This window comes from Panthera tigris, chromosome F3 (genome assembly GCF_018350195.1).
Source record: "Panthera tigris isolate Pti1 chromosome F3, P.tigris_Pti1_mat1.1, whole genome shotgun sequence".
Lineage (NCBI taxonomy): Eukaryota > Metazoa > Chordata > Mammalia > Carnivora > Felidae > Panthera > Panthera tigris.
In genome coordinates this window covers 55,267,534-55,287,786 of record NC_056678.1, presented here as the reverse complement: position 1 = coordinate 55,287,786, position 20,253 = coordinate 55,267,534, and the positions used below count along the sequence as shown (strand labels likewise).

The 20,253-nt window shown below is 39.1% G+C and overlaps 1 protein-coding gene across 4 annotated transcripts in view; it reads left to right on the top strand.

Annotated features, from left to right (window-relative positions):
• Window positions 1-20,253, top strand: part of GPATCH2 (G-patch domain containing 2) — a 175,289-nt gene that overhangs the window by 121,404 nt on the left and 33,632 nt on the right. For all 4 annotated transcript variants that reach the window (XM_042976887.1, XM_042976888.1, XM_042976889.1 and 1 more), the window contains exons 7-8: window positions 4,458-4,497; window positions 12,209-12,279. In XM_042976887.1, coding sequence (XP_042832821.1) covers window positions 4,458-4,497; window positions 12,209-12,279 — 111 coding nt within the window. The remainder of the gene's footprint in view (window positions 1-4,457; window positions 4,498-12,208; window positions 12,280-20,253) is intronic.

Sequence of the window (20,253 nt, the reverse complement as noted above, 5' to 3'; positions counted from 1 at the left end):
TCCAATACTGTAAAGAGAGGTGGGCTTCATTTTATTGCATAGATGAGGAAGACAAATGTAATGGAAAAACTCAGATTTTTCCTTCCTACCTTTTCTTCTCTTACGTCTTCTTTGACACTCATACAGAACACTTCATCTCTGACACTTCTGGTCACCAAATGTTGGGAGGCTTTTCCTCACGACAACAAGCAATCTCCAGGAAATCAGCTGGCTGTCCTGCTTCAACTCGGTTTTGACACTAGGTACTTGGAGATAGCATCAGATTCCACAAGTTAAGGGTCCAGTCCCGCGAGACTGCCTTGCCCCCTAACCTCCCACATCTCCAGATTCCACTCACAAACCTAGGCTGTTACCTATGCTTCTGACCTACCAGATGCAAATTGGAGGTTCCAACAACCGCCTCCAACTGAGGACACCAATTTCAAGTCCAGGTGGTTACCTGTACTTCCGACTGGCTGTAAATCAGAGGTCCCCACAGCACCCTCCTTGGGTTTATTTAATTTGCTCACAGAATTCAGAGAAATGTTTTACTTACTAGGTTACCAGTTTATTATAAAAGAACTTAACTCAGGAACAGCCAGATGGAAGAGATACATAGGGCAAAGTACGGAGTAGGGGTGTGGAGCTCCCATGCCCTCTCCAGGAAAGCCATTCTCCCCACATCTTCACCTGCTCCCCTATCTGGAAGCTCTCCAAACCTTGCCTTTAGGGATTTTTATGGAGGCTTTATTACGTAGGCGTGATTGATTGAATCATTGGCCTTGGGGAAGGATTCAACCTCCAGCCTTCTCCCTGCCCCAGAGGTCAGGAATTGGGACTGAAAGATCCAACTTCTTGGATTGGAAAGATCCAATCCAAGGTTGGTTCCCTTGACAATTAGCTCCCATCCTTAGGTAGGGTCCAAAAGCCACCTCATTAATATAACAATTTTTCACTCTCAATGCTTTGGAAAATCCAAGGGTTTGGGGAGCTGTGAGCCAGGAATCATGGAAGAAGACCAAATATATATGAGAAATACATTTAGATCACCTGAATAACCAAATGCATAGTTCTCTTATAAATCATTTATTGCTCCAAGACTCAAAAAATAAAAGTAATTTGTCAGAGTTCACCCAGCTGGTAAGTGCCAGAGTATTCAAACTTCGATCTTTCTGATTCTAAAACCCATGATTTAGCAACCACACCAGGCTGGATTTACATTTGTAGTTTAATAAAAGAGATGAAGTTCTAGAAGGCTCTCTTGGGCATTGTTTTACAATTGACGTTTAGTTCCAGAGAAAAATATATGAATGAGGGATATTTTTACTTCCTGGTCATCTGGTCCACAAAACATGAGAACCCAAAAGAATCCTAAAGACCATGTAGGCCAGTGCTGTTATTCTTCCCGTTTCATAGAGTGACATGGTACCTCTAGTTGTTAAAGCTCTGCCCTGTATCTCAAGTCATTCATTTACTTATTCATTCAGAAAATATCTGTGAGGGCCTACTATGTGCTCATCACCGTTCTCCTGGCACAGCCTAATAGAGGTAATAGACATTAATCAGGAAGCACATGCATAAATGTGTATCTAGACACTAACACACAAACACATTGTTAGTGAGCTAAGTACTCTAAAAGATAACTTTAAAAAATAATTTTAGGGGCACCTGTCAGTGCCTCAGTCAGGTAAACATCTGACTCAGCTCAGTCCGTTAAACATCCGACTCAGCTCAGGTCATGATCTTGCAGTTCATGAGTTTGAGCCCCACATCGGGCTCTGTGCTGACAGCTCAGAGCCTGGAGTCTGCTTGAGATTCTGTGTCTCCCTCTCTTTTTTCCCCTCCCCTGCTCACGCTCTGTGTCTCTCTCTGTCTCAAAAATAAATAAACATTAAAGCTTTTTATTAAATAAATAAAAACGAATTGCAACTAGACATCTAGCTAGGGAAGGCTTCCTTACATGCCACAAGCTTCAGATGAGACCTCGAAGATCCAAGTGAATGGGGATGAGAAGAGCATTTCAAGCAGAGAGAATTACTGTCTGTTCAGGCAGTGTAAGGGAAGGCTAGCGAGTGAGCACAGAATGTGAGAGAAGGAGGAATTACTGAGTGAAACGTTGGGCAAAGACACGATGCTAAGCATCGGGGGCCATTTAGGGATTCTTTCTCCTAGGAGCAGTGCAAAGCCACTTCAGACTTTGGTTCACTTGTGTTTATTTATTTGTTTGCTTGAGGTAAGGGTGTGAATAACTAAATATTCAAGAATTAGCTCCAGCATCACTCTAGCTGTTCAGTATGATAAATGGATTAGAGTTAGTAGGTACAAGAAAACTCGCAACTTGCTGCAAGGTCTGAATATGAAAGAGAAAGGTATCCAAGCTGAATTGAGTTGTCCACTGGAAGGATGGGACTGCTGTTCACTGAGCTAGTGAACCAGCTAGATGAAGACTTGCTTTGTAACAAAAGGAATATTTGAGGTATTTACGTATTTACTAAAAGGGGCGCCTGGGTGGCTCAAGGGGATTAGCATCTGACTTTGGCTCAGGTCACGATCTCGCGGTCGTGAGTTTGAGTCGCACATAGGGCTCGCTGCTGTCAGCTCAGAGCCCACTTTGGATCCTCTGTCCCCCTCTCTCTCTCCCCGTCTCCTGCTGACATTCTCTTTCACAAAAATGAATAAACACTTAAAAATATATACAGGAAGCCCATTACATGATAATACAAATAGTATGTTTTTATGAAAATTAACGATCTTCCCCCACAAAAAAAAATTAGTGAGAATGTGCCATTGTTTGCACAAATCACTTTAATGTCTGGCTTCATAGATGACGGTTTAGATTCGTTGCTGCTTCCACTTTCAGCTTGTGGTAATCTGTTGTTTCGGTGGAAGCACATGAAGCAAATCCAGCCTCACGGATAATAACTAGTTGGAAAAGGAAGGAGTATTTTAATAGCCTTTTCATTTCAGATCATTGTGGATATTCTCTGATACTATACTAAAACATAAACAGTGGTTGTTTCTCAAAAGTTAATTATAGTGTGTAATCGAAAAACATATCGATGGATAGTTTTGCTCTGTTATGCTAAATCTGTTGGTCTGTCTTGAACTCTGAATGGATTCACTTACACATCATGATTTAGTAAATCATACATTGGTCATGTAAAGGCACAGTCCATAACAGAGGGGAAATGCATTAGTCAAGTTGTCCAGATAACTGCAATAAATAATTTGCTTCTAGTTGGTAATTAATCCAGATGTCATTTACAGATACCAATGAGCGTCCATTTCCTCGTCAAAATAGAATGACCTGCCAAAGAGCATCACTGTCTTAGAGCTTAAGAAGTGTTCCAGGAAGAGCATAGACAACTCCTACGAATGTAGAGGCTGTTTATTCCCAGGTGTTAGTACCACAGAGGCTAGAGATTACATAGAAGTCTAAGGAAATAGACTTTGTAATAGAAGTGTCTTGTCCTCTGAACGCACACTGTGGGCAAATAGCCTAATGTCTCATTTCTGCATCTGGAACATGAGAATGACCTTGTAAGGTTTTGACGAGGGTAAGAAATAATACATGTCATGTTTCTAAAGAGTACTTGGTACATAAAAACACCCAATATTATTGTTCTCGAAAAAAAACAAATAGCATTAATATTGGTGTCGTTCCCTGTGGGCTTTTAGTGGCTTATTTGCCACTAAAATTTCTCTCGATTTCCTGTTCCTTGGTGTTTACAAGTAGTTTTGATGCTGAATACTGCCAAAGGACTGGGCACATAGCTAATAACCACTCCCATTGAAAAGGTGTCAGCAGATGGGTCAAGTATTAAGGATCCAAGGAGCAGCCGAAATCATATAGGTGGACCATGCAGGGCAAGGACAGCGGGAGAAGGGAAGGCTCAACTGTGCAGGGACTCCTATATTTTGAATGTTGTCATTGACAACAGCCAGAGCCCAAGTTGTTATCACAATGGAAGGAATAGGTTCAAGGTACCTTCAGCTGATGCTCCAGAATTCACATGATTCAAGGGCTTTGCGTGATTGTTCCTGGGGGCATAGCCAGAGGATATAATATTCTTGTATTTTTAATGTTTTTTAGAACTCCAGCAATCCAGAAGTCATAATTTGTTGTAACGATGCTATAATTAAGTTGTGGTAAATGATAGCATTTGAAGATTTTATAACCAGAATTGATTCATAAAATGGATACAGTCCCAGCAGTTTATGTTAACATAATTAAATGGAAATGTAATTCTAACTGAGTTTGCTTATTAAATTGAAAATTACTGGATTATGAGCACTCTTACAATTCTGTCAAAATTGGTGTAAGTCTAGAATTACATGAAATATCCATTAAAATAAAGCATATTTAAGGCTCCGTTGTTGGTGGTGAATACGTTTCTTAAAGCACATGCAGATTGATCATGTGAGAGCATGTGCTTGTAGTTAGGTTCATGCTAACTCCTTTTCTCTTTCCTCTACAGCCATTGGTTTAGCCCTGGCACTAAGACAGAGCATGGCCAGGTAAGGAGCATTGTAATCCAAAGAGAAGTTACTTAGTCTCTTTCAAATATTTATAGATCTCCCTTCAAGGTCGTGGATCAGCTCTATAATAAAAGATATAAATCCCAGCTGATTTAAAAAGGAGTTAATTGTGCCAGTGCTTAAGACACTGACCAAATGAATGATGCTCGGTAACCATCAGAGTGCTTACCACCACGTTCCTCAGTCACATATGTCCCCCCCCATGGAAAGGCTCTGGGGTTCGCTTGTTTATAGGACTCTACCATTTATATTTGTTTTTCACGAAGTTAAGGTATCAAGAGACATGCTTAAAAAGTTGATTTGCAGCCAACATAAGATCAGCAAACGAGAATATTTTTACTTTTGAAGTTCAGAAAGTCGTGATAGTTTCTTACAAGTTTATGTCATATTTTTAAGTGAGATTTCTTTTTTTATTGCTTAATAAAACATGGCAGCACAGCGATTGGTCACCATAACAAAAAACTTGGCATTCATTTCAGTTAACTTTACATATAAAATAAGTACTTAACTTTCTTTTTCCCTTGAATGTATTCATCTTCTCTCTGCAGTGTGCTAAGGCAATTTAGGGCTTAAGGCTTTGATGAGTTTTAAAGCTTATGCATTTTAGACTTTGCATCCTTGTTGAGTTTTTTTTTTTTTTCATTCTGAATTATAAAAGTTGTTTTTAAGTGGGTCAAAAACATGATATGTAAAAAATACCTTTAAATACATGAGAATGAAAAACCTCACATCCACAGGGATCATCTTCTGTGACAGGTGGTAGGTAGACAAAGAGGGGGTTGTAGTTGGTAATGATAATTGACAACATTAATGTATTTGTGATATTTTATTTCTTAAGCTGGGCAGTAGGTCCACAGTTGGTTGTATATACACAACCTTTTGCTCATAAAAGGAGGATGATAAGGACACCTGGGTGGTTCAGTCAATTATGCGTCTGACTTCAGCTCAGGTCATGATCTCATGGTTTGTGAGTTCAAGCCCTACATTAGGTTCTGTGCTGTCAGTGAGGAACCTGTTTGGGATTCTCTCTCTCTTCCTCTCTCCCTTTGCCCCTCCCCCACTGTCTCTTTCAAAATAAATAAACTCAAAAAAGATTTTTTTAAGCACCTTTAACAAAAATTTTAGGGGCGCCTGGGTGGCTCAGTCGGTTAAGCATCCAACTTCAGCTCGGGTCATGACCTCACAGTTCGTGAGTTCAAGCCCCACATCAGGCTCTGTGCTGACAGCTCAGAGCCTGGAGCCTGCTTCACATTCTGTGTCTCCCTCTCTCTCTGCCCCTTCCCTGCTCGTGCTCTGTCTCTCTCTGTCTCAAAAATAAATAAACATTAAAAAAAATTTTTTTAAAGGGGGTTGCTAAATACTTCATTATAAACTATACTTATTTCCTAATACACAGAAACCTAATTAAAGAAAAATATCATGTGAATTCAGTTTAAAGGTAGCTTGTAAACTTGCTCTTTTCCATGAGAGCAATTATCCCCTTTAAAAGATATTTCTCACATTAATAGTATAGTAAGGACCAGTATTTCTAAAGATTTGGAAATTAACCAAACTAAGTTATATCTTTGACGTTTTCATCTTATTATTCATAATGTAAAAATTAGACTTCCTGCTTTCCTGCATGGTTCATGTCCCTCTGTGTACAAAGCTTACAAGAAGATTCTGCTTCTGGTAGTAAGTCGCATCAGGATATAGATTATCTCCAAATACAATTTTTAAAGCTTCTTTTCTACCCTTTAGAAATACTAAAGTGATGTTATAAAGTTGTATTTTATTTCACAGTATAACTGGTTGTTTCCAGTCAAGCTTTTTTTTTTCCTGCAGTTAAAGAATCAACTAATAGCTAATAGAGAGGAAACTTGCCTTCTCTATAGAGAAGAAAGTTCCCTGACGTTTTTTGTTTTTGGGTTTGTTTTTTTTTACCAATTTTTGCATCAGCCTTTTGCTTAAACTTTGATACATCATTTCACATTTTGATGTAGGTTGTTAATTAATGTAGGTTATTAATTTCAGGTTATTAATTATTGAATGTAGGTTATTAATTAATGAACACAGTAGATTCTTATTACCTGCAGTAGCTATGTTCTATAAAGTCAATGTGAACACAGAAGTAGCAAATATCGAAACACTGCTCTGGAGGGAAAATACAAGGTTGGGTTCATGAGAGGCCAGGACATTTTCAGTTACTGATCAAGACCTTTTCTTGTTTCATGTGTGTTCTGTGTTTAACAATACCTTATTTAATATGTATCATTGATTTTTTTTTAATTTTTTTTTAACATTTATTTATTTTTGAGACAGAAAGAGACAGAGCATGAACGGGGGGGGGGGGGGGGCAGAGAGAGAGGGAGACACAGAATTGGAAGCAGTCTCCAGGCTCTGAGCCATCAGCCCAGAGTCTGACGCGGGGCTCGAACTCACGAACTGTGAGATCATGACCTGAGCTGAAGTCGGACGCTTAACCGACTGAGCCACCCAGGCGCCCCATCATTGATTCTTAATACCTGATGAAAGCTTCTTTAATGCCCGTGTTTCCTCTGTAAGCTCCCTCGCAGCCTTGCACTTGGGAGCACTTGACTACACTTCCGTACTATACCTGAAGACCATTTCTTTATTTATTTATTTTTAATGTTTATTTATTATTGAGAGAGAGAGACAGAGTGTGAGTGGGTGAGGGGCAGAGGGAGAGGGAGACACAGAATGTGAAGCAGGCTCTAGGCTCTGAGCTGTCGGCCTAGAGCCCGATCCAGGACACGAACTCACCAACTGTGAGATCATGACCTGAGCGAAGTTGGACACTTAACCAACTGAGCCACCCAGGTGCCCCCTGCCTGAGGACCATTTTATGATAAAATCAAAAACCAGAGCAGAAAAATGCAAAAAAAAAACGTGGCACTAAATAGACTGCAACAAAGACACTCATTTACACTCTAAAAGCTGAAACAAGAAGACAGTGCATCAGCTTGTCAGACCTCAGTGGAGAACGTGTGACAGGGGACCCAAATTTTTACCACCGTGCACATGTTTGTGAAGGACTGCAAAAGTGCCGGAAGTATTGATCTTAGCATTACACATAAATTTTAGCAAATAGGCAAATTCAGAAATATGGAATCCATGAATAATGAGGAATGACTGTACCTGTGTGTACATATACAAATATACATACAGACCACTTACATTTTGAGGGTAAGAATCTCTTAATTCAACTCAAATCTAACTCTAGCGCAGGAAACTTTGCTAACCCTAGATGCGAGTGATGAAATGCAACACCGTAAAGAGGGTAAAATCCTTCACCCTGTTGAATGAATTACTGTTAGCGGGCATGGTCACCTTTTATTTTTCCCACATCAACTTCTCAACCTACAGAAATGATAACATTAACCCCGCTTTTTTTTTTTTAAATCCCACCCCTTTCTACTTCCCCTGTCTTAGTATTCGTCTTTCTGTTCTTTAAGGCTAAATCCCATAATCATTAACACCTTGCGTACTTCTCACTCTTTGATTACACATTCACTAAAAGACTATTACCTGTCAACCATTATCTGTCAGGTACTCTCTCTCCTTACAAAAGAAGGTGTTTAGAAAAACAACATAGCTTTTCCCTTGTGGTGGTTCTAATCTGGGGCAGGAAAGCAATAATGGCAGTATGTTGTGAAATATTTGAGAAAACCACAGAGAGGGCAGTTATAAAGGGCTCAAGAGAAATATGAAAGTCGGTTCAGAAATGGAAGGAAAGAGAGAGAGAGACAGCTATATGAAGCATCATTTTTTTGTTTGTTTGTTTTGCTTCATCTGACTTAATCCTGATTTTTCCTCTTTGAACATAATGATTTGACATTTTGACTGAATTTACAAGTATCTTAAAGAATCACAGATCACAGTTTGGGTACTAGTTCTCCTTTTAAGGTGAGGACACTGAGAGCCCATGTGTGACGAGACTTGACGTTCTATAGACATTTGAGAAATTACTGAGAAGCGGCTGCTAACAAGGAACACACATGCTCTTGAGTGCCTCTGAATATCAGGTGGTAAAGAGTATTGCTGTGGAAGAAGACTTCTTCTCTTGGCTTCTTCTCTTGTGCTAGAGATTTGAAATTTGTAGTGAAGCCCGTAAAAATATCATGAATAGCCACGGCAGTTCCCAGCTCCCTTTCTCACAATAAGAACCATCATCCACGAGGAACACTTGCCTTCCTGGTTTAGTTCAGCAGTTTTAAAAATCGTGCACCTTTCGGAAACCTCACGTTGTACTAGGTTTTGTGTTAATGAATTTTAACATAATTCTTATGCGAGTCATTCTTTAATATACATCTGCAGGTCACTAATCAGGGAATTGTGTCTCCGTCTGGCCTAAGTCCAGCAATCTGAAAGTTGGAAGGTAAGAAGCACTTCGCACCATATTCAGAAGTTCTGTTATTAATCAGAGTTGACGTTGTCGAGTCAGAATCCTGAAAATTGACCTCGCTTGTGACACTGATAGTAGTCCAAGGAAACAGAAGAATTATCAGTAAGGAGAGGGAGGAATTTCTCAAAAAACCCTGAGGATCTACTCTTACTTATTAGAGCTCAAGGACCCTGTGTCTTTTATCTTGAATTCATGACCTGATTCCGCCCCCTAGCCCACCCCACTCTTCCATCCTTTCTCTTGTTCTTTGGGGCATAGCAGAAATGTGTTGAGAAGCTCTCAAATACAAATATATGCTTTCTATTCTAATAACATTCTGGATTTTTTCATCTTTGCCCCTTAAAAGATCTAGACTCCCATATTCACTTATGAGATTCGTGACCCATAGATCTGAGTTTATATTTTTTTTATCTGAGTTTGATTTAAAAATGTTTTTAATGTTTATTTTTGAGAGAGAAGAGAGACAGAGCACAAGCAGGGGAGGGGCAGAGAGAGAGGGAGACACAGAATCCAAAACAGGCTCCAGGCTCCGAGCTGTCAGCACAGAACCCAATGCGGGGCTCAAATCCACAAACCACGAGATCATGGCCTAAGCCAAAGCTTAACCCCACTGAGCCACCCAGGCACCCCTATCTGAGATTGATTTTAAAGTTGCAAAAGATATACCCAGAATTAGAGTTGTGCTGATACAGTGAGAAAATTTGTGATGGCTTTTTAACATAGGAGTATTGTACTAAATAATTCCAGTATGTGTCTCTTTTTATACACAAAGCCCCTCAAAACTATACATTTGAGGAAGAAAAGAAATTCTCAGAAATCTCATAGAAAGAGCTCTAACATCAGAGTTCACAGAAGGTGCTAGCTTGTTTAAGCTGATCCAGATGGCAGCCTCTCTGAGAACTATCCAGACCTACTAGGGACAGTCTAATATTTATTTGGGCCATTACTGTTGCATTTTCAAAACTAAACCGTAGCATTCTTTTCTTATTCCAGACTGTTGTGCTGGGGATTTTGAGTTCTTTGTTTTCACTGCTTTCACACAAACTTCAGGAACAGTGTGCGCATATCTGTCTTCTATCTTAAAATTAGAAAAGTTAGTTAACTACTATTCATTCCAGGTGGAGGTAGAGATTTTATCATCTCACCTCTAGCTATCTGTGTCACAAATGTTGGTTTGTATATATATATTTTTAAAGGCACTAGACTTAGAAATGCCAAAGTAATTAATTATTTTTATTTTCAGAAGCAATTTAGTTTTCATGGTACGAAGTGTTTCTAAATTGAAACACTTTCAGATTAATGGACTTAAGATAAATGGTTGCCATTTTCTGTAAGTAGTAATAATGAGCTCTAGCTTCACTACCTATCAGATACTAGATCTCACTCCCTATATCTTTATCTCACTTATTCAATCATTCATTCATTCAACAAATATTTATTGAGCACTAAAAATGTTCCAGACATTGTGCTGGACCTTGGAGGCGCAAGCACAATGCATAACGGAAGCCAAGGGCCACAGGTGAGCAAGAATGTGGGACACACCCCAGTCTAACAGGCTCAGGGTGACCAGGATATGTAATTTCGAAAGAAGGGGGTTAGTGACCATCACCAGAGGAGAGGTGGGTGGAAGGTTGGGTGAAATAGACCAGGGGATTAAGAGTAAATACACTTAGCACAATGAGCACGTAGAATTGTCAAATCACTATATTGCACACCCGATACTAATAATTAACCTGCGTGTTAGCTGGAATTAAAGTTTTTAAAAAGAAGAAGTAAGAGGGTTAGGTTGGAAGTAGGAGGAAGCGTGATAAATTAGGAGTTTAGAAATGTAATCAAATTATGAATGGCCATGGAAGCCTTGTACAAGACTTGGGGGTTTATCTGCAGAGAGTAATGTAGCCAGATCTAATTTTAGAATTACTGGCTGCAGTGTGGAGAATGAATTGGATAGGAGCGAGTCTGGAGTCAGGGAGGCCGCTGCAAGCAAGAGACAATGATAGTCTGGACTCGGAAGGTGGTAGTGGGGAAGGAAAGAAGTAGGTATTTAAGAGAGTTTTAAGATACACTTAGTTAAGACATTCCTGTTCTTGGTGATCTAATTAAGTTATATTCCTTCTCGAAGATGGCTATATGTCTTTATAACTGATTCTAAATAATGCCATTAAATAGTTCACAGCATTTTTTTATCCAAAGGTATTGATCCTGGTCAGACAATACCCACTGACACCCAGGTTCATTAATCATAATCATAATGGTAGCATTTGAACCATTTTCTCAGCACTTATGTTTTGGTCATGGTGCGAAGCATTTCGCATGGTTTATCTTGTTTGACATTCACAGTGGCCCTACAGGTAGATACTATTATTATCTCCCATTTTATGGATGGACGTGGAGGTTAAGTACTTTGCCTGAGATTACACAGTTTGTAGGTGGTAAATCTGTTGTTAAAACCTGGTAACTTGTTAGTTACTGGCACAGCTGGGATTAGAACGTAGACCTTTCCTGCATTATTACTTCCAAGATTTCTGTTGTGTGTTAGGGTTCATTTCTAATATGCTATGCAACTTCTTTTTGGCCCAGCCTTGTGTATAATTATATTTCTGCATAAATAAGATAAGCTACAGTTTGAGTGAACACATAGTAAAGAGTATTGACTATTCTGTTTTTTTTTTTTTCTTTCCAATTAGTTAGGGTAAAGCGAGTGTGAAAGGAAGTGGATGGTGAAGCATTTTGAGGAGGCGATCAAATACATATACATACTTTCTAATTATATATTTCCAAGCCAATAATTTCTTTGAAAAAGAATGTTTTAAGTGTGTTTCTTTACCATGTTAGGCCAGTAGATACAGAGAAAATAGTATTAGATCTTTTATGTCAGCATAAATGACAAAGTCTCAAAAAATTCACACTTGAACGCAATGACAGAGGCCATTGGCAAGAGAGGTTATGTTCCTTTAACCAAGACAACTCCAGAGAACCAGGATTAGAGCTGACTTCTAGAACCTCTGTTTGTGGACTGTAAATGAAGTGGCTGTAAGAGCGATTTTTTTGCCAGGAAAGCACTGGACTGCCAACTCTTACTAACAGTTTTACAAGAGTGGCCATGGCGTCCCTAGCAAAAATCACGGTCTTTGTTTTGAGAGAAACCGGGGGGGGGGGGGGGGGGAGGAGAAAAGCACTGCAAGTGAACAAATAGTGTCCCTTTGAATGAGAACTTTTTCTACTTAAAAATAATATAATGAAAATATTTTTGTTTCTACAACTTTGTCTTGACACTTTATGTAGCATCAGCTTCTGAGAGATAACCGAGCTGAAAGAGGACACAAGAAAAACTGTTCTGTGAAAACAGCCAGCAGGTAAGCAATTCAAAATCACTTCTATTTCTGATTATATGTCTCTCTCTCTCTCTCTCTCTCTTGTTTTGTTTTCTTTTGTTTTGTTTTGTTTTGTTTTGCATACCAATAGGAATGGGCTGAATTACAGTTGGGTTGACTCTGGTTCCAAAGAGTTTGAAATATTTTATGCATCGTTTATTAGAATATATTTCAAGATTACTAGTGATGAATAGAGAGACACCATTTTATTTCTATATTTTTTAAAGCTGGTAAAAAATAAAGAATGAATTTTAAAAAGAAAAGAAAGTTTCTGTTTCTCATAACTAATGAATATTAGGTCAGGATTTACAACAATCATTTTATTTTTTAATTTAAAAAAGAAGAATTAGTCTTTTTCCCCAAACTTGAATGGTACTTAGACCTTCTGAGAAGCAACATGTGTTTTTATACTAATAATATATAGATGAATATATAGAAAATATGTTGTTTTTAAGATGTGCTTCTAGATTCTTGTTCATTTTATATTGCTGAGTCAGTGTTATTTTTTTCCCCTTTAACAGAATTATTATTATTCTCAGTTGATTGTTTCAGACGTACATTTTCAAATTTTGCATGTGGTGTCTCTGAAGACTTAATTTTTATTTAGATGAAAATGGCAATCGGAATATTGATCAGAACTACCGCCCTTAGATTTACACTTGCTCAAATTTTAACAGGATAACTGACCGCAGACCATTGCCTCCATGACTTCCCATTGCTAGTGCACTAGCTGCTGTGTTTAACATTCCCAAGCAAGCAATACAGCTTTAAAGTACAACGTTCTACAAATCAAACTCACCTGAGAACCCACTAGCTTGCCTAAGTTAGGCAGTCAAGAACTGTCAAACATGTAAGTTGACCATCAGTGATAGTCAAAGGAAAACCAATACACTTACCCCTAAGAATGTGAGATCCTAAAATTGTAACCATAATCAGGATAAAAGGTACATGTATCAATTACAAATAACTATGGATGAAATATTTATGGAAATAAAATGAGCAGGCAGCAGATCACTATTGGCATTAATAGGCAAAGTTTAATAAAAGCCAGATAATCATCAGAAATGAGAAATATGATTATTAAAGAGGTGATCAGCGAAATGGAGATATGTCCACGAAATAGACCAGAATATAGCATAAAAACACAAGGAGTTGGAAAAATGAAAGAGTGGTTAAGAGACCCAGAAAAAAAGTCTAAGATATGTTTAATCAGAGTCTTGGCAGCAACAATGAAACTAGAACACAATGGACTAAGTGAACATAGATTGGCAGCCTAGAAGAACACCTTTCCTGTGTGAACTTGAAGTAAACACATTTTCAGATGTTCAAAAACGAAGGACATTTACTACCAACAGACCTTGGCTAGAAGAATTTTTAAAAGATGTGTTTCCAAAAAAGGATCTCCCCAGGAAAGTCTGAGATGCAGGAATGAATGCAGAGCCAATAAACTGGTAAAGATTTAGGTAAATGTAAACAACCCTTGTCTATATAAAGTGATAATAACAATGATGTGTGATTCATGAGGCTTTTCAAAAGACGATCTAAAATAGTGGGCATCAAGAGCATGTTAAACTGGCAGGAAGCAGATGAGTCGTTGCATGGGCCTGGGACGAGGGCCAGGGAGGCACTGGAGAGAAGGTTACCAGAGGGCATAAAGAAACTGTTGGGGTGATGAGTATCTTTGTTGTCTTGACTGTGACGATGGTTTCACATGTATATACCTATGTCAGAGCTTATCCAATTGTACATTTAACTGTGCATTTTGCTTATGTCAACTACACCTCAACAAAGATCTTCTCTAAGAAATTTTAAATAAAATCCCCCCTTGGCTTTCCATATCATTTCAAAGTCTTTATGTTGGCCATCAAGGCCATCTGTGATCAGGCCCAGCCCTTCGTTGCTTCCTCCCTGTCATCTTCTCCCACTTTACTTAGTCTTACTCTTCTACTCCTGCACGGTGGTCTTCATCCTGTTCCCCCAGCTTCCTGTTCCCCTAGCACATGGACCCCACTCAAGCCTCAGGGCCCTAGCACGTGCTGTTTGTTCCCTCTCCCTGAAGCTATCTTTATAGCTTCCCATCTCCGTCAAGTCTGTCTCCTCAGTGTGAAAAAAGCTCTGTCCACGGGGACCATTAGACTCTGCTTAATCTGTCTCCTGATTGTCCCTGTTCCCCTTCTCTTTAAGCTTCATGACGGCAGGCCTTTGCTTTTCATACTGGTGTATCCCCAATACCAAAAACAATGCCTGATGCATGGACAATAAATATTCGTTACAGGGGCGCCTAGGTGGCTCAGTCGGTTAAGCGTCCGACTTCGGCTCAGGTCATGATCCCCTGGTTCATGGGTTCGAGCCCCTCGTTGGGCTGTGTGCTGACAGCTCAGAGCCTGGAGTCTGCTTCGGATTCTCTGTCTCCCTCTCTCTGTCCCTCCCCCACTTGTGCTCTCTCTCTCTCTCCCTCTGTCTCAAAAATAAATAAATAAACTTAAAAAAATATATATGGAAGCAAGCTAAGAAGATGATGTAAAAAAATTATTCGTTACATAAAATACTTGTAGAATGAATTTAAAATTGAATCCGCAGCAGTAAAGTGCTCTGATGGAGTCCACGGAGGGGCCTCTACAGTTAGAGGGCCTGCCTTCTTGTTCCCACTTCTCCACTCACCAGCTGGGTGATCCTGAGCAAAATCCTTAGCCTCTCTGTCCCTCAGTTTACTTATCTGTGAAACAGAGAAGATGGTAGTACCTGCCCCATAACATTGTTGTGAGAAATAGTTGAGTCAATGCCTGTAAGGCATTGAAAATGGAAGAGCTCAGATGTTAGCTTATTTATATGTATTTTTCCATGTTTCTTTCTTTTTTTTTTTTTTTTTTTTTTTCAACGTTTTTTATTTATTTTTGGGACAGAGAGAGGCAGAGCATGAACGGGGGAGGGGCAGAGAGAGAGGGAGACACAGAATCGGAAGCAGGCTCCAGGCTCTGAGCCATCAGCCCAGAGCCTGACGCGGGGCTCGAACTCACGGACCGCGAGATCGTGACCTGGCTGAAGTCGGACGCTCAACCGACTGCGCCACCCAGGCGCCCCTCCATGTTTCTTTCTTGAAAGCCATTTTCTTTCCGAGTGTGGTATTGTTACTTCCACATGCGTGTTTCCTAAGCACTTGTTAAATTTTATGTTTTTATTATATTTTTCTTGTACCTAGTTTAGAATGTCAAATCATTTCTATAAGACCTATAACAACGGACAGCAGGCCCGAGACCTGTCCCTCCCCGTTGTCCGAGTTTACCCTGCAGAAGAAAACACGTCCAACCCTTTTAGCCATTTCTTCTAGTATCAACCTAAATTACATGCTTATATTACTATTTCTTGAAGTTCTTAGTTTGATACTACCTACTGACTTCCTGCTGTATGCCTTACACACGCACACACACGCACACACACACAGTGTCTTCATTTCTCTCTCTCTCTCTAGCAGCTATATCATAATCGTCCGAGCAAATCAATATTCACTGTTTGCATTCATGTGATTATGTATGTAAATATTATTCATAGATGTATAATTTTCCTGTTGTCACGGAGATAGCTGTCTTGTTTTTCATTGCTTTGTTTTCTGTGTGCCTCACCCCAGTTCATCAACCACCACAAAGCAGTGTGGCTCCTCTCAGTTCTTTTTCGTGGTGGCATCCCTCTTGGAGCTGTTCATTTCTCAATCGATTCTGAACTGTTTGCCGTCTGGACCTGCTGCACAGCTGATATCCTGTGATCTCTCTTCGTTACCGCCCTGGGGATTTCCCTCGACTCTCCGACATGGGATTTCCCTGTTCCCTGGGTCCCATGCCATGATTTCTCCTGAGCTTTCTGAAAAAGAGAACAGTCGTGGTTAAATCTGTGGGACTTTGTGTGTCTAAAAATCTGTTTATTCTAGTCTTACACTGATTGATTCAGCTGGTAATTGAATTCTGATTTGAGAACCATTTTTGCCCCAGGATTTTGAAGGCATTACTCTAGTGCCTGTAGTTCTCGATGGTTTCCATTTCCTCTGCTCTCTTGCGATTTGGATGTTGGAGTGCCCTCCAATGATCCTCCAATTTTTCTTAACTTCTCTTTTATATATTGTTGTCTTCAAAGATTTCTGGGCAATTTTATCAATGTTATATCCCAAACCTTTTATTGATTAAAAAAAAAAAATTCCCTTACGCTTTTCATTTCCAAGAGCTCACCTTGTTTCCTTGAACATTCATTTCATATATCCTCCGTGTCTTGTTTTGTGGATGCGGTATATTTTCTTGTGTCTCTAAGAGTAACATTTGTGCTCGGCACGGGGCAGTTTGTAAAGGTGAAATCAGCCCAAGGAGAGAAAGACTCACTCAAGTTTAATTTTTGTTACCAGTTTTATTAAGCGCAAGGCACAAAATTCTTCACCTTCCTTATTTATATGTGTTTTTCTCCGTTTCTTTCTTGAAAGCCATTTTCTTTCTAGTATTTTTAATATCGTCTTGACTTTTCTTACCCCTTTTGGATGACTGACTGCACTTCCCTTTCTCAACTTGTGGAAAATATAAAGGTTAGAAGAGAGAACTGCAAGGCATTAAATCAATAAATTTTAGGATCATTTCCTTGCAAAACATAGCAGGCAGGTACGAAAAGATAAATGCACAAGTGGTCTGCCGTTAATGACTCAAAGCTGAGATTCTGAGGCAGGCTCCTGGGGTGGGCAGTCCTCGCGGACGCTCTGAATGAATCCAGGGCCGTGCAGTGATGGCTGTCGCCTGTGGGGTGTACTACCTCTCAACCTCAGCTCCGCAGGAGAATCTTCAAGACCTCCATAGCGGGGTATAATGCGATTCGGTAGTGTTCCAGGTATCCAGTTTACCCTATGTCTCTTTTTTTTTTTTTTTTGGCCACATCCACTTTACTGTTCATCTAGGCTCTTTCAGTCGGTGATGGGCACAGGGCAGTTGTGTCTCTTCCAACTCTGAGACTTCTTTTATGGCTAACAGTACCCCAGAGGTGACAACCTATTAAAGTCTCCTTTAAACAACCAACGTACTTCAATAATTCCAGTCAGTTCTCTCAGGAAGCCCTACCTCATCGGCAGTGGACTCTGTCACGGTATCCTGCTCTTCTTCCTCCCGAAAGGGCAGTGTTCCTCTGGGTTCCCCAACTGGCTTCACACTCTTCACCCATCGCTCCCGAGCTTCAGCCGCCATCAGCAGTGCTCGGCATAACATGCCATTAATCATATCCACAGTTATTAATGAAATACAAATGTTTGTTGTAAACATCGTTAACATTCTCCATCTTCTCAGTCATGATACTTAATGGGTCCTGGCATCAAACTTTGGACTCATTCTTAACATAGATATAATGTAAACTAACTTAAACTCAAATTATAAACAGAGGTATGATATAATCTCATTGATTCAAGCAATATTAGTGCCACTCATCTTCCTTTTAGTTTGCTGCTTCCATTTTTTATTCCCTGGGGGGAAGCCCTTATCCTGGAGCAGGTGTGTCAGACACTGAGTGGTGTGAAAATTTTTCACCATAACATTCTCCTCTTATATTCATTTGCTGTGATCCACCAAGATTTTGCCTCGCAGTGCTTGAGGTTAATGGTTTCCTGTCTTGCATTCATCTGTGTTTCTTATATATTTTTGATTATTCCCATCTGACATTTCCGTTTCATTAGTTCTAGCCGTGCTTCTATTTCTGAAGAGTTCTCTGTCCATTTTCACGGGGCACCTGGGTGGCTCCATCAGTTAAGCATCTGACTCTTGGTTTTGGCCCATTTCATGATGTCACGGTGCGTGAGGTCGAGCCCCTCATTGGGCTCCGCGCTGACAGCAAGGAGTATGTTTGGAATACTCGTTCTCCCTCTCTCTCTCTCGCTCTCTCTGCCCCTCCTCCACTCATACTCTCTCTCAAAATAAATAAATAAACTTTAAAAAAGTTCTCTATCCATTTTCTTACTGTGGCATTTAGTCTTAAGTTTATTGTATATTATCCCTCATCTAACGTTGAATGAGTGTCTGAGTCTCTTCTTTGTGTTGTCATTTTTACATACCCTAAAACCTTTGAAAACACAAATAAAAACTTAGGGAAACACAAATTTTTTTTAAAAAATAAATACATGAAAGCAGACACAATTTTAATTTTTTAAAACCACTACTTACTACGTATCACTGTCAATATTTAATAATTAACAGGCATAGTTTTTGAGTGGTCATTGCCTGCAGTAGATTGTTAGCCAAAATGAGACACACACTCACACAAATTCACACTCATTCACACACTCAGCTCAACCTTGGGGGCAGTGCATCTAAGTGTTTTATAGAAACACTAGTGACATCTAGATTTATTGCTTCAACCCATATCTTTCTCTTTAATTCCAGACTTGGTATCCAAGCCTTCCATTTTTTTAGTTCATTAGTCAAATATAATTTTATACTTCTCAAAGTTAGAAAGTTCTTTTCCTCTGCTTTCACCTCATTTAAAACTCCAATTAAGTAATTTCATATTTTCATATTGTTTCTAAAGCTTCCCAAAACAAAAGTTAGTAAAACATACATTAAGTGATGCCTGATACTAAATGATGTACCATTCTTGAAAATATCTTGCTTTTTTTAAATACTTCTTTATGCTTATGATTAGTCTTTATTATTCTTTTAAAAAAAATTAATGTTTATTTATTTTTGAGAGAGAGACGGAGAGACAGAGCGCAAGCAGGGGAGGGGCAGAGAGAGAGAGGGAGTCACAGAATCGGAAGCAGGCTCCAGGCTCTGAGATGTCAGCACAGAGCTCGATGCAGGTCTCGAACTCATGAGCCTTCGACCTGTGAGATCATAAACTGAGCCAAAGTCGTCTGCCCAACCGACTGAGCCACCCAGGTGCCCCTGTAATTCTAAGACTCCATACAAAAGGATTGATAGACAAAAATTATCAGCAATTTTATTGAATTATTTTGATCATATCAGGGCCTTTCCTTTTAGATCTGGTATCTTTTTTTCTTTAATCTATTCTGATTCTTTACTTACATGATTTTTGTCATTTATTCTTCTGAGGCACAAAGGGCTAAATCATCCAACTGTCTGATGTATAATTTGAAATTAAGTAAAAGCATTCTTATTGTTATTATTAAATTCTACTTAATATCTTTAAATGCCTTTTAAAAACATGTGTTAATTCACTTTTACTTAGTTCTTAGTAGCATTACATTATTTATTTACTTAGTGTCAAATAATTTGATAATCCCTGGATGCTGTTGTTCTATTTCTTATGTTAGCAACTAATAGTGAGAAGAAAGAAATCAACCTTTTTTTCTTTGCTGTCCTCTCCCCTGATTAGTAGTAAAGAGTCTCCTAACATGAAAATAATGACAATAGATTTTATCAGAAAAACAACAAATCCCATCACATTCTCTCTCTCTCTCTCTCTCTCTCTCTCTCTCTCTCTCTCTCTCTGTCACACACACACACACACACACACACACACACACACATTCATGTCAACTGTCTTCCATTAAGTTAGAAGAACATTCTTATTTACTTTAATACAGAGCATATTCATGTTTCCATGATGATACAGATCACTGTATTGTGTTCTAGCTGTAACAAATAGAATTATAGCTGTTCTTTATTTGATCTTCTAAAGATCCAGAGATGTTCAAGGATTGGGTTTGCTCAGTCTTCCCCATCATGTCATCTGGTATTGGAGAAGGAGATCTAATTTGCAACAGATATAAAACTATTTGTCATTTTGCAGGTTTGCCAAAAATAAATGAAACTATTAATCCCTGCATTTTTGAGCAGCTGTTAATAAATTGGGACAGGATAACTGTTCATTAGAGTGCTTGTTAATGACGTGGACTATATTTATTCAGTGTGCTCTTCACAGAAATGTATCGACAAAATTAAATACGTTAACAAAAGTAAATGATGCTTCATTTTAATTTTTAAG